The sequence below is a fragment of the Helicoverpa zea genome, chromosome 31 (assembly GCF_022581195.2).
Source record: "Helicoverpa zea isolate HzStark_Cry1AcR chromosome 31, ilHelZeax1.1, whole genome shotgun sequence".
In the NCBI taxonomy this organism is placed as follows: Eukaryota; Metazoa; Arthropoda; class Insecta; order Lepidoptera; family Noctuidae; genus Helicoverpa; species Helicoverpa zea.
This window is the reverse complement of record NC_061482.1, coordinates 16,325,362-16,340,453: the sequence shown is the minus strand read 5'-3', so window position 1 is coordinate 16,340,453 and position 15,092 is coordinate 16,325,362. Positions and strand designations below refer to the sequence as shown.

General features: G+C 36.8%; 1 protein-coding gene across 1 annotated transcript; it reads right to left on the bottom strand.

The window, feature by feature from the left end:
- Positions 1–10,960: 10,960 nt before the first annotated feature.
- LOC124645065 lies at positions 10,961–13,843 on the bottom strand. Its single transcript, XM_047184804.1, has 4 exons — positions 13,796–13,843; positions 13,572–13,669; positions 12,938–12,989; positions 10,961–12,783 (listed from the first exon to the last, which is right to left on the bottom strand). The coding sequence occupies exons 2-4, from the start codon at positions 13,602–13,604 to the stop codon at positions 12,497–12,499; spliced, it is 372 nt and encodes a 123-aa protein (XP_047040760.1). The 5' UTR covers positions 13,605–13,669; positions 13,796–13,843; the 3' UTR covers positions 10,961–12,496.
- Positions 13,844–15,092: the final 1,249 nt, after the last annotated feature.

Genomic DNA, 15,092 nt, shown 5'->3' with positions numbered 1-15,092 from the left:
TAGCAGAATGCCCGATATGGTTAAAACTGCTATTGCGATCATATTGCGATTCGATTTCTATTCGATTTTGACATTATTAACTTAAGAGAATCGGGACCCTGGCCATAGATTCCATGCCTCGCTGAAATCGCGACCTTTGTCAGATTTATTAACTACCTCATTAGTGGCAGAGTTACAATAGACATATATTATATTAAAGGGTAAATTCTCAAAGTATGGATAGCTTATTTGTCTTTGAGTAAGAGTACCGACACACAGCAGCTGAAAGGTCGGCCGACGGCTGACCCGATGCATGGTTGGGCAAAGTTCTAAAATTGTGATTTCAATCAGAGTTTTTAAGTCGGTCTCGTACCGGTCAAATACCCGATAGTTGTTATGTGCGTAATATTTATTTCTATACTGAGTTATGAACCCGAACAAACTATCGGCCAACTAAAAGTTGGAGTGTGCGGGTACTCTTACTACGGGTATATTATGTAATGATTTGCTTGTCATGTCTTTTAAAAAGATCCCGACGAATTGAGAAGTTTTGTATCTGAAAATAACAAATAAATGTTTCCGTTTTTATCTCTGTATAAAAGTGAGTAGAATTGTGTTCTTTTTTTTTCGAAATTTGTGTAAAGGAAAACTCCTAACTTATAATATTACCCTGACGCGAAATATCGCGATCGCTAACCATACTCGACTTACCATCTAACAAAGCTTAGAACTATTTTTTTATTAAAAGACAGACAATAAAGTTGAGACATCGATTAGACTGATAGAATACACCTACATAGTATTTCAGGGACAGGTACAAAAGTTTATTACAAAAATCTCACAACCAGTCAGTCACAGATTTCGGTAATAATAAGAATCGAAATAAAATTAACTAATCATCTACCTAAGCTTTTTACATAAAATTATATAAATGCAAATATAAATGGCAACTGTAAATAAAATATATAATAACTAAATCATCCTGTTTCTAATGAAAACTTCAAAAGGGTTTCGTATTGTCCCGTTGCGTAACGTACCTGTTTTCGTGGTCTTATGTAGAAATGAGAATCTGAAACAAACAAAAACAATATTAGTATCATTGCATCATTGTTTACTTTTTTTGAGTAGGCCTTTTCGGCAGGAAAATCTTGAGGAGCAATGGCGTAAGAAACGTTGCACTTATCCCAAACTAGCTTCTCAAAGCGGTCTCACCCGCATCCCGTGGGAACCTCTGCACGAACCCGGATTAAAAGCCTATAGCCTTCCTCGATAAATGGCCTATCTAGCACTGAAAGAATTTTTCAAATCGGACCAGTAGTTCCTGACATAAGCGCGTTCAAACAAACAAACTCGTCAACTTTATAATAATACCTAAATAGATAAAATAGTATAGTATAGATAAATTGAGAACAGTACACAAAGTAAAGATGAAGGAAATCATCTGCTGCCCAGCGCTTGTCTTCAGACTTTTTCCTACAAACGTAAATATAAAATTAAACTTACCTATCGTGTCGTCTGTTGTGCTATTTTTAATCTACACTTTCGACGTCTAGGCTATTTGGGAACAAGTTAAAAAACTCTTCCCAAGATCTAACTTCTTGGGCTGGGTGGTTATCAGTCCTCCGCACATAAAGACGGCCTCGCTTGCTCCAAACATACTTATATCCTTGTTGAATGCCGGTGGACCGCAACTCTTTATACAGATGTTCGAAATATCTGGTGAGGCGCTCGTATACGACAACACGTCGACGTGGGCCGGGCAAGTCTAGGTGTTCGTTATTAAGGTTGCGTAACACTCGGCTGCGCTGCACCATCTGTTCGGCTAGACGTCTTGTAGAAAGACGAGCTGCAACCGTCCGCGGCCTGAGCAGTAGCGGCGAAGCCCCTTCAAAGCGCCGCCTCCCCAGTCTCTCAACAGATACAATGTCGTAAATCGTCAGATGCACCCCCAATACGTGTGCAACACGATAAACCAGATATGTCAGATTCTCCACACACGGCTCATAAAGATTAGTAATAATAATATCCTTCTCCAACGCATCCTGGCTCTGTCGGCGAATCAGGCTTTTTATTGTAAGTAAGTTTCGGTTTAATGTCAAGGTTCTTTCTTCAACAGTGCTTTCTATCATTGACATTTCTTGAGTTAGATATGCGACGTTATTATCTAAATCTGTCTTAATTGTTATTAAATCTAACTTTAGATTTTCTAAGGTCACCATGACATCAGAAGGCAGATTGAGCAAGACTTTGTCTGATGTGCGCCTGTGTGCAGATTGGCTTGGGGTGCTGGGTGCTACTTGCCCTTGGTGAGTCACACTTCTGACTAAGGCGCTGGAGCACAGTTCGCAGCACCAGTTGGTTGCGCATACATAATGATATTCATTCTCGCACCCAGAGCAGGTAATTTTCGTGTGGTCTAATAGTGCGCCGCAACATCTCATACATTGCGACATCTTGATTCAACACGCTGTGTGTAAGTCTATGATAATGTTTATTTCAGTTTATATTGTTGAACACTATCTCACACGCACTTCCACTGAAACACGAATGCGGTAGGCGACTGTGAGCTCTCCAGAGGTTCAGGTGAACTACGAGCCTGGCCAAGTCTCTGAAGCTCGTGGTACAATCGATAACTGCACGCAAGCGCAACCGGCAGGTTCAACAAGTTTTTTGTACACGTAATAATATATTATATAAACGATTTAAGTATTTATTTTAGCTATTGATACGGGAAATAAGGTAAACGCGGGTGAAGTCGTCACGCCCCAATAATCGTCAATTAATCGAAAAACTTTTATTGACATACAAAATGTTAAAACTATAATTATTTTATTTTACAATTTAAATATTTAATAGGAATAATTTTACTCGTGCTACATATGCACATGGCTGCATGGTTATATGTATAATTGATTAAGAAATATAACATATATTTTATAGACTGATTTTGTGATTCCAAGCGTTTGATAGTTAGGAATATAAATTAAAATGCAACTATGTATCTGTTTTATTGAATACCTACCTGCTCTTCTGACAGATTATGACCTGCTATTCATTCATAATATAAGGATTTGGTTTTCTATCTATCTACCTAATGTTTCAAAGGCACAAGTATGCTTAACAAATCCAGGCAAAAAAATGTACATAACTTGAACTTTATGTTCAAGAGCAGAGAATTTACATTACCATTAAAAGTTGACGAGTACTGGGAATACTTGACGAGTATCCGTACAAATCAGACGACTATTAGTACAAATCACCCTTTTTTTACTTTTGGCTTAATAAGTACATAAACCCATGAAAGTGATTAAAAAAACATTAGTTACTTAGAATAACGAATAAATACTCTATCACGTCAGGCAAAAAGTTTCATTTTCTATTGAATATTTATTATACACACAGTATCGCTTCAAAGTCAGTGATTTCTGAAATCCGACGAGTATTGGTACGTTTGCCTTAAGAAACTAAACAGCGGAAACTAACCAAAAAGTCTATCTGACCAACTTTTGGGAACTTAGCAACTAGGGTGACGTTTCATGTATAACGTGGCACGTTAATGTCAACGTTTAGAATAATCTTCCTCTTATTTTTAATAAAAAAATAAATAAATTTAACGTCTACCTACAGTTTCGTTTAGAAACAGGTACCAGAAACAGGTTATTGAGTATATTAAGTATAATTTATCTCTTACTAAAATGATTTAAGTATTTACAAAATGCATATTTATTATAATAACTTAGGACTACAATAAATAAAAGATCGTAACTTAGCATAAACTTAATAAAAACAAATTGTACGTAGTAATTATTTGTATCGGTGCATCGGCAAGTTGAGCCAATTTGGAACTTCACATCATTGTAATATGGTTTCGATTCGTCTGCCTGGACTGCAGTACCAATGGAAATCGGATTCGTTCGTTACTCATTCACGGACCGGGTTTAGCGACCATTTTTAACCGACTTCCCAAAAAGGAGGAGGTTCTCAATTCGTCGGTTTTTTTTGTATGTTCACCGATTACTCGAAGACGCCTCGACCGATTTGCAAAATTCTTATTTTCTTTGATAGTGTATACCTCCCAGGTGGTCACATAATCATTAGGTCAGGAACTGATGATGGAAACCATGAGAAATCGAGGACAACTTACGAAAATAAAACTGTAACTACAGCTAAAAAACTACACTACAAAAATAAAATGACAAAATCGAATAATAAAGTAAAAACAATGTGGGGAATCATAAATGAACGCTCAAACAAAAAACGTAAAAGTGAGAAACATAACATATCACTACAAGTCGAGAATAAGTTAACGGCGAAACCGCAAGAAGTAGCCAATATTTTTAACAATTTCTTTGCCTCCATTGGTGGGAAAGCTACCACATCTACCGGCAGTACACCTAAAGGGCTACCGACAGCCTTAACTACACAAAATACACTATATCTTAACCCAGTTGATCCGTATGAAGTAAATATAATTATCAAAAATTTAAAGAACAAGAACAGCCACGGAATTGACGAACTTCCACCCAGTCTGATAAAACAGTGCGCTGATGAACTAACCTTGCCATTTTATATACTCCTAAATCAATCCTTTGAAGAAGGTGTCTTTCCTGACTTACTCAAAAAGGCACTCATTAAACCCATTTTCAAGAAAAACGATAAAACTGACCCGAACAATTACCGTCCAATTGCACTACTACCAACAGCATCAAAAATATTTGAAAAAGTTATGTGTAACCGTGTTTATGCCTTCTGCGAAAAATATAGTATATTCAACGACAGCCAAAATGGATTTCGCAAGAACCGATCCACAGTTTTGGCTGTCTACAAGTATATCCAAGAAGCACTTAAAATTATTGACAACAAAAAATATGCTATTGGACTACTATTAGACATGACCAAAGCTTATGATAAAGTACAATTTGATATATTATTAAATAAACTCTACAACATAGGTATCCGTGGAAAAAGTTATGACTGGTTTACATCATATTTAAAAAACAGAGAACAAGTCGTTGAAATCGAACACTACAATACACAAACACAACACATTGAACTAATTAGATCACAAAACATACCTGTAAACGCCTCCATACCGCAGGGAAGTGTTATAGGCTGCCTACTGTTCTTAATCTACATTAACGATCTCCCTAACTACATAAACGAAACAAGCGTATTATTTGCCGACGACATCTCTATTTTAACATCATGCAACAATAACCAAAATTTAAACCAAACCCTAACATCTATACTTGACACTACAACATATTGGATGAGCGAACACAACCTTGAAATTAACTTTAATAAAACAAAATTAATTGCTTTCCACCCGCGACAAAAAACCCCCATAAATATTAATTTTGAATACAAAGGATCAAAATTAGAAATAGTCAATAAATTCACCCTTTTAGGCCTAGACATAGATACACACATAGACTGGAAACCACACATACAGAAAATAAAAACTAAGCTATCTAAATTTACATATGCCCTCAGAGAAATAAAGAAAACAACAGACCTCAAAACAGCAATAGTAACATACTATGCGTACGCATTCGCTTGGCTTAAATATGGATTAATATTGTGGGGTAACAGTACAGACGCACCTTCACTATTTACAATACAGAAGAAACTTATAAGAATATTAACCAACATTGAAGACACCGACTCATGTAAACCACATTTCAAAAAACTAAACATCTTAACACTACCCTGCCTCTATATATTTGAAATTTGCAAATTTGTAAGGAAGCACCCACAATTCTACAGTAAAAGAGCAGACATCCAAACAAAACACAAACTTAGACATGGAAATAGACTTAATCTACCAACCTCACGATTAAATATGCATTCCTCTAGTGCGTTTGTTACGTCCATTAAAATCTACAATAAATTACCAGAATACATAAAAAACACTGAATCAAATAATATATTTACCAATAAACTAAAACGATTTCTCTTAGATAAAAGCTACTACACAATTGACGAATATTTCAAAGATAAATACCAACTAGGGAAACTAGGATAACTGGAATAAACAAGCAGTACTTAATATATCAATTTAATAACCTTACTTACCGTGCAATACCTTTAATTAGATTCTTACTATTGAGTCATAAATAAAAAATGAAAAAATACAGCTAATTTATAAATAAATAAAATAACTAATAACGATTAATACATAATATAGAATATTTATAATATAAATTAATAATATATAAATAAACGAATATAAATTTAATAAATAATATTAAGTAAAATGTAAATAAATCTACACAGAAATAATACCTACTCAAATATCTAAATATAATAAGATTTTCTACATTTAATTCAATATTAATATGTTTAAAAAGCGCTCTTCGTCCTCTCCTCTAAAAACTAACTTTGCTGTGCCCGACAGGGTCCATAATTGTTTCTTTTAATTTTACCCACCAGCCTGTACACATTATGGAATGCAATAAAGTTATTGAGTATTGAGTATTGAGTAAAATTGTAGGCATGCATAGGTTAAAAACTTGACAATGAGGTGTATGTCTGATAACACTATACAATAGTGAAGGTTTGGAGCTGACCTGATGATGGAGAACAGGGAAGGTCTCTCGAAGGAACTCGACAACTGAATAAGTAAACTACCTCGTGTTTGGGCTTATGTTATTCGTATTGATGAGAACTTTTTACAAAACAATAAAACTGGCTCCCAAAAACACTGAAAACCAAAATAAACTATTCTTAGGTGCATCGGCCTAGAATTCGGTGTCTAGTGGATGATGATATGTTTGCGGGATCAGCTAGTTTGAAATAAAAACTTTGACTAACTGCTTTGGAAGATATTGATAAGTGTCGGCGAACTTTGGCCTTTATAACAAAGATTTCACAGAGTCGTATGAAGCCTAGATAGATCAATATTTTAAGGGGAATGAAAGGGGAAATGCAACTGGTTATGTAGCCTGCCGTTTCCATGGTAACGGTGAGAGACGAGGGGGGGCAGTAAGCCCGCGCAGCCTGATCTAGACTATGAGAGATGGGAGGCCCAGTGGTTGGGGGGAGGCTTTTATTGATTTACAAGGACCTCAATTGCATTTCCGAGTAAACCCTGGGAATACGGCCCGGGCGTAACGCTTCTGTTTTGCTTTAAATATTAACCTATGTAGCTTATTCAGAGATGATATTTACTCTTACTAGTTTAACATAATTTACAGGAAAGTTCCTACTATTCAGATGTCTTCCGAAATGTTATTATATTTTGTATTTAGAAGTTTATAGGATTATATTTTGATTGTAGTTGATTTTAATTTAACTTTCGGAGTGAAACAAACACTTATCGAAACTCGGCGAAATATCTGGAGTTCGGTCTAAAATGTGGTACAGTCAGCGAAAAAAGTAACTGAACGAATCAAAACTTTCTAAAGAGCCTAGTCAAAGTCAAAAATTATTTATTAAAAGAAATTTGGGACGCAACTTGTGTCGATACTCTTGCGCCATCACACATTACAGATTCTTCGTGCTCTGCTGCTCACCTGAGAACCTCAAGCGGCGGAAATATAGTGGCCCTGTCGGAAACTATATTTTCGAACCGTTTGGGGTTGAAACCCTCGGGTCGTGGGGTCTATTTAAAGATCTGTATAGGCGGCTGGTTGCCCAAGTAGCATTCGGGGTTCTATATAAGATGTCTAGTCGTTCACATGTACTCTACAAGCTGTGTATGTCAGCTGTACATGAGCTGTATAGCTTGATATAATGCTTTTATTGAACCAGTTTGGGCACAAATTAGACAGCCTTAAGTTCACTATGGCTGTACATTAGAAGTATAATAGCATTATAATAGCAGTTTAAGTAGTAACATCGGACTTAAGGCTGACTTACGGCACTATATGGAACGCAGTGTGAACCATTCAACGTGCATGAGTGTAATAAAGAGTAATAAGTGGCTAAATACACAGCCTTCACAGTTAAAATCGGACAAAAGTACTCCAGTAAGCTACCTTAAATTCACTTGTGTCCTAAATTATTTCCACATTTTCATATATTAGTTTGACAATTGTAAGGAGTGCATGGATTCGGGGCAAACTAACTCCGGCGGATTATTATTATAAAATAACATGCGGTAGTACCTGTTTTATATACTATATCATGTTAATGCCATGGGAATGCAACTTTATCGTGAAATGTATACATATTGACAATTAAAATTTTCACGCGCCTCTGTAAAAACGCTTTATTCATTTTGAAATATTTAAAACTGGCTGAGAGGAAAATTTACATCTTCAGTTTTTGATATTTTATTGGCATTATAATTATACTACGGTAATTAATTTTAACATGAAACCAAAACTCATTCGCTCTATCTGCGTATTTTGTGATAAATCTGCATTAATCTTGTAGATTTATTTGGTAAATATTTTAGGTTACGTAGAACAAAATGGTGGAAATGAAATACGGCTATGTGAACTGTTATATAGCCCTTCTAACAGCCTACAGTCCACATGCGAATGATTTAAACACCTCTGTACAGATAGTAAAAAAAAGGTTATTTTAAGTATCACAAACAAGTCCTAATACAGCTACTGGCTGTATAACAGTCTAAGACAAGTAGACATAACAGCCTTTGGCTTTATAAATGACCAGAAGTGTTCTGTTAAAATGCTAGCTCTATAACATCGAACAAGTAGGCCGTTAAACAGCGGTTGCCGTATCTCTACCCTACTATAATGCTCTTAGTCAGAAAGCTGACTAAAGGATAGTTGTTAGAGTAATATAACACCCATAACCGTATAAAAGTATTACTCTACACTCCTGTAAGTCCCTTAGACAGGCATAGGTGTAATTAATTACAATAATGCAGCTAATACATCACGAGTGAACTGTAGTAATGCTTTAAGTTCACCTGTGAACTAAATGTGTACTCTTAAATGGAACAAAATGCTACTTGGGTGACGCTTCTCGTGACCAAAAGGCTGAAACCTAAAAATTGATGCCACTTGTCGTTGTAATTTTATAACCCAAAAACGGGCTCACCTATCCAAACCAAATGTTGGTTTTGTTCGGACTATTTAGTAAATGGTTTACTTATGTGAAATGTGTACAAAATCGGTCGAGCGAATCTTCATTTATCATTTTTTTGTAACATAATGGTAGCCTTTATAGGTAGTGATTCACTATGTTATATAGTCCACCATTTTGTTCACTCCTAGTGAAGCACACACCGCAGGCCTCTACTTTCATGAAAAAAAAAAATATTTAAAAATAATAAACTTTTAAATGCTTGTGAGTTTCTTATCACCAGCATTATGAAAAACTAATATTAAAGTGATACTCTAGCCATAGATTACCTTCATAGTTAGGTACTGCTACGCGCTACAGTACCGTACTTACCTAATTACTTGTTCCTGGGTTCCTGGGTATCAGTTTCTATGGGACGCACGTGAAAACACAGGGAAACAGATACTTATAGATAGATAAACAAAAAGATAAAATAAAGCAAATCATGACTTCTTTATTCCTTTTTTTTAACAAACTCATCTATGCATTTACAATAAAAAAACCGGCCAAGTGCGAGTCGGACTCGCGCAGGAAGGGTTCCGTACCGATTTATAAAACTGACAAAAAAACACGTTTGTTGTATGGGAGCCCCCCAAAATATTTAGGTTTTTAATTCTAGTTTTCAGTTATATTTGTTGTCATAGCGGCATCTGTGAAAATTTCAGCTCTCTAAGCATCACGATTCATTAGGTACAGCCTGGTGACAGACGGACGGACGGACAGAGGAGCGAAAACAATAGGGTCCCGTTTTACCCTTTGGGTACGGAACCCTAAAAATTAAAAACTTTTCCTAACCTTGATTACCTACCTACTACTGAGCTGTGTGGAATAAAGTGATCATGACGAGTTTCTTCGAGTTTTGGAGGACACGTTACTTTGAATATCTTTGGCAGTCGTTACGGATGGTCAGAAGCCAGAAAGTCTGTCAACCAGTCTTATCTATGGGTATCGACCTGTATGGGTAACTGGATTGAATGAGTCAGAGAGGTAGTCTATTCTTGTACTCAGTTACTTCTGGTTAATATGTAGGAAAAAGGCTAGTCCATTGAGAACTAGATTAATAGCGGAGATGTCATAACGCAAAATCCCCTACAGAAGTTACCTGCCCAAACGCGCGTGTTCGAGGGACGACGAACGTTACTAGCTCCGCCCTTACACGCCTTCTGTGGAACCCGCCCTTTATTTTCAAAATTAACTCTACAATCAATGGGTTGATTTGACTGGGAACCCGATCATCTTGTTAGTTGTACAAAAAGGCCCCTGACCTACCTTCCAAATGGCATCTCCGTTGACCTTCCTTTCTCCGAGGTCTAGACCGACACCAATATGTGTCGGTCAATGTATAGTCCCAATATTCTATTTATCAATTGTTTTGCACACTAGAAGTAGAAATTTGATATTACTTATATAGGGCTAATATCAAATCCCTATCTCTAGTGAGCAAAATAACATATAGGTAGATATAATAATAGGATAGTCCAAAACTCAATAGTTATGGGGGATAATAATATTTAATAAGTTGCTGGTGGTGTGTGCTTTTGGATTGCCATTTAGATGGGTTCATCATCAGCCTTTATGTCGACCCACTGCTGAGTACAGGCCACATCTCACACAGAGAAAGATTGAGCGTTAATCACCACGCTTGCTCAATGAGGGTTGATGATTTCAGACTTAATAGTTGAGGTTTTACCTTACCTACGTTGTAGTTAGTATTTTTTATGATTTTTGTTAATTGAGTAGTTGTTTAGTCGGGCCCATAGACTCCCAGACTCCCCTCCACTCAGGCGAGGTCGGAGTGCCACTGGGCCTCCTAATGGGTATACCGGGAACGTTTGTACCGGGGACTCCCACATACGCCTCTCCCGTCCCTCGCCAGGGAGGGCATGCGTAATAACATTTTTTACCCAGCGACAAAAAAAGGGGGTATCAAATGAGAACACTAATATGATATACATATTTTTAATTTAAGTACATATTTAGATTCAGTAAATATCATTATTATTTCAGCGATGGCTTACACATTCCGTCCTCGAATTCTTCGGAGATCTTTTTTCTTATCATCAAATTCAATATTTTCTAGTGCTTACGCTTGGTAACATATCATCTACCATCGCTTAATAAGACAAGCCCTGTTCATATTTCAAAACATACCATGATATTAAAACATCCTGCTGACTCCATTAGAAGTATCTACCTGTCTTCGAACAGGGTGCAAGGGCACGCAATTTCATTGTCGTGCCAAGAAATTACATCTTACATTAATAAGTCAATCCTGTGGTAGGTTTCAGTACCAACCCTGTATTCCCTCTGCGGGAAGGGCGCCTAACCTAAGTCCTCGTCCTTAAAACAAATCGAATAAAATTTTGAATTTTTGGCATAATCTTGTAAGCCTGAAGCTACGCATGTGCATCGACGAGCTTTTATCGGTGCTACCGGTGGTTTTGGTACTGAGTGTGAGAGTGTTTACAAGAGAGTAAAACTAAACTATAATAAAACGTTGGTACAAAAGTGCCGATATCTCGACACGGAACAACAGTTCGGTACTCAACGTGCAGGACGAGGCAAACATCATCAAAATCCTGGTTATTCCCAAATAACAATCTCAATATGTTAATATATAAGATATAATGATTATATACCTTATTAGCTAAACAGTTTTGCCTGTTCTAACTACCACATAGAGAAACACCCAGAAATATGATTATTTGAATGCAATCGGAATATCCCTTGAGTTCTCGGTCGCGGCCTGGTGCACTATTAGTGCATGCATTTCATCTGGTCAAGATAGATTATGGAAATCACAAAGAGATAGCAGGAGAATTACAGAATAGTGACAAAATAACAGTGAGTTACAGAATATTAGAATAATTTTGGCTTAATTGAAGCCATGAGGACCAAATCGTTTGACCAAAATTCACTTTATAAGTGACCAAAATTTTTACCATGATTCTTTCTCAAAGTTTTAATTTTAATTAATTTCTGCTTTTGACGTTAACGTATACATATCTCCCTTTACTTCTCTAAAAATTTTGTTTTATTCATCAATTTTAATTTTTACAATCCAAAGCACGCTAAGGATATTTTTAGAAATACGTTCAAAAATAATTCAATCTTTTTTCAGTCTCAACATGATCTTACCAATACTCTTTAAAAAGTCCCTAACTCTTAAATACTTACAAATTTTGACACGCTTCACTTGCCTTAATAAAAAATAGATATGAATAAAACTATCAAAAGTTCAACTTACAAAATAGTAAATCATCTTAGGGACATTAAAAGTAGTATAAATCTTGTAAATATAACGAAATAGGTACCTGAACACTGTCACAAGATATTAGCTACTTTCATTATAACCTTCCATCCAAATGGATCCTACGCTTTGATCTGAACTAACCAGAGCAAAATTCAGCTCATTACGTACAGGTCAGGTACAAAGGACATAGAAATTGACCATGCATTTAGGCGCGAATTCTCGAACAGTTTACTCGCTGGGGCCCGATGGAGTGACGCGCTCATTCTCCTGAGTGACGGTCACAGGCGTCGTGGACACGACCTTCACGGGCCTCGGCTTAATCTTGTAGGGAACTGGACGCCTATTCCTCTCGGTATTGCCTTGAGTAGAATCTGGCTTGGTATAGTCATGAGGGCGGCGCGGAGCTCGCATGATCAAGTCTGCCATCCTATCGAAGTAGTCGTCTAAGCGCTGCAGCTCGGATGGGTCAACCTCCCGCCTAGCTGCCGGAATAGGAGCCAAGACCTTGCGGGTTGCTGAAACAAAAGAACATGTTAGTTCTGCTGTTATTGACCATTGCTTTCATAAACGAACGTTATGAAAGGAGTCAGATAACTGCGAATTACAACGACCGATTCATCAGCTGTTTTTCGATATCGCCAATGTCAAAATTCAAATGACAATACTTACAAGTCAATGCCTTGCAGTCATCCACAGTTTGGAGAAACTGGGCCACCAGATCCTGAAATAAATTACTTTATTAAGTGTCTAGCGAGCAACAAGTAAAGCAGTAAGTAGTAAGTATTATTGCGCCCCTGAACATGTATAATTAATAATAAATGAATGGCGTCCTAGTCTCTCATATAAGAAGATTAGCCAGCTGCGCAAGCATTCGCCAAGACACAGGTGCACTCCCTATTCCTTCACTATCATAGCCCAATGGGATGGAAATTCGACACGGCCATATAATATTAGTGCATTATACTTAATACTCTTTAAAGCTTTATTAGTGTGTAAGGTAGTCTTCCTTTTCATCTCGCCTATAAGGCAGACAAAAAAGTCGCCTGATGCTATATAAGTATGTATAGAAATGGCTCGGGCAAATAGTGAGTACATTAATTTGCTTAGGCAAAAAGTCGGTTGGCTCAGCGCTCAGGAATAATTTGAGTACATTCGATTCAGCATTAAAGAAACAAAGGGATTTGATATTAAGTTCATCGCAAAGTATATTTTTTTCCCTATCTAAAACAGCTAAGTTATAAGTTAAGTTATTGAAAAGTATACATAATTTCTAAAGATTTATTCAAATAAACCAAACACCTACCGAGGCGCAAATGTTCCTAGAGTTTTGATTCATTTTGAGGGCCCCGGTCCAACCTATTATCTCTTGAAGAACACAGAAGTCCCCGAGACCTCAGCGGACTAGAAAATATAAAGAAGTAATTATTTAAAAAATACACTGCACTTGTTTTTAAAATAATGGAGGCCTACTTCTTAGCACACTGTTCATTTATTAAAATTTCACACAAAAGGGATTGAAACACTTACTTTTATATCTAACACCGAAAAACTGATAGTTTCTCGAAAGTTCCGAAAGGTATCTGCCGTGCTTAAAGCTGGCTTGGATATGTGGGTCATGCGCGCATGCGTGTTGAATTTCCAAGGGATGCGGTAAACAACGTCGATAGGTAGTTTAAGAAAAAATCTTAGGGATTAAAAATCAAGACAAAGGCCTCCCCAAGGATCGCCAGTTTGCTCGATCTTCAGCAACCCGCATCCACTGCTTCCTTACGACCTTGACCAGATCGTCCGACCATCCTATGAGGGATTACAGCTCGTCTTCCGGGTCGCCGCTCGAGAACTTTTGCAAACTGACAGACAGTTATGTTTTTACATGATTATTCATATGTCTAATTAAAAGAATTAGACATTTATACAGATTTTAAAAACCACTAAAATATAAATTCCCTGACAATGTCACGTAAACTCGCTTAAATGGATAGACTGATTTAGGTAATTTATACAGGTTGATTGAAGGTTCTTATATAACCATGTGTAGGAAGCAGTATCCTCCAGTAATATAAAAGAAAAAAAGTAAAATTAAAAGTTAAAAGTAAAATTCTAATCATCGAGTGGTTTACAGTTACGGTAGTGCATCACTAACGCATAGTATTGATTCGGAAGCCGAGGCTACTAGGACACGGAAAATCTAAGCTAGATATAGCTTAGATACTAGATTTCACCCTCGACTTTACCCGCTTTCCGAGGGAAATTGTTTCCTGTACATCTGAACCTTATTAACCTTTTCACCGCCACGCCATATCGGTATTCCTATGCCCTGTACGCCAAGCCCGAAAATCTTAATTAAATATCTACTAAAAAATACATAAAAGTAATGATTTAATAGGTTTATTTCGTATTTTTCTGCGACCTGTTTTTTGTCGAGTATAGCCGTCGTTGGCGCACAGGGCACGCTTGCTCATGTCGGCTATAGCCGACATTGGCGTTCAAAAGGTTAATAAACCTTAGAGTTATTAAGTTAAAGATAAAGTTCTTTATTGCAAACATAAAAAATAAGTACATAATATATAGTAAAACACAATACCTACACGACATATACATAATAAAAGTGCGCTATGTTTACCTGTCGAATTAAATCCTTAACAAACATCATCATCATCATCTGCCTAGCCTTTTCCCAACTGTGTTGGGGTCGGTTTCAAATCTAACGGGATGCTGCTGAATACCAGTGTTTTATAAGAAGCGACTGCCTATCTGACTGTTCAATGACAACCAAACGAGACTTAATCACTTAAAAAATTTATAGTGCCCTTCGAAACACGGT

Coding starts and splice junctions, on each gene's coding strand:
- LOC124645065 (XM_047184804.1), bottom strand. CDS start 13,604: ATGAATCAAAACTCTAGGAACATTTGCGCCTCG. Junction 12,990..13,571: donor CTAGGAACATTTGCGCCTCG/GTAGGTGTTTGG, acceptor AATTTATTTCAG/GATCTGGTGGCCCAGTTTCT. Junction 12,784..12,937: donor TGACTGCAAGGCATTGACTT/GTAAGTATTGTC, acceptor CTTTTGTTTCAG/CAACCCGCAAGGTCTTGGCT.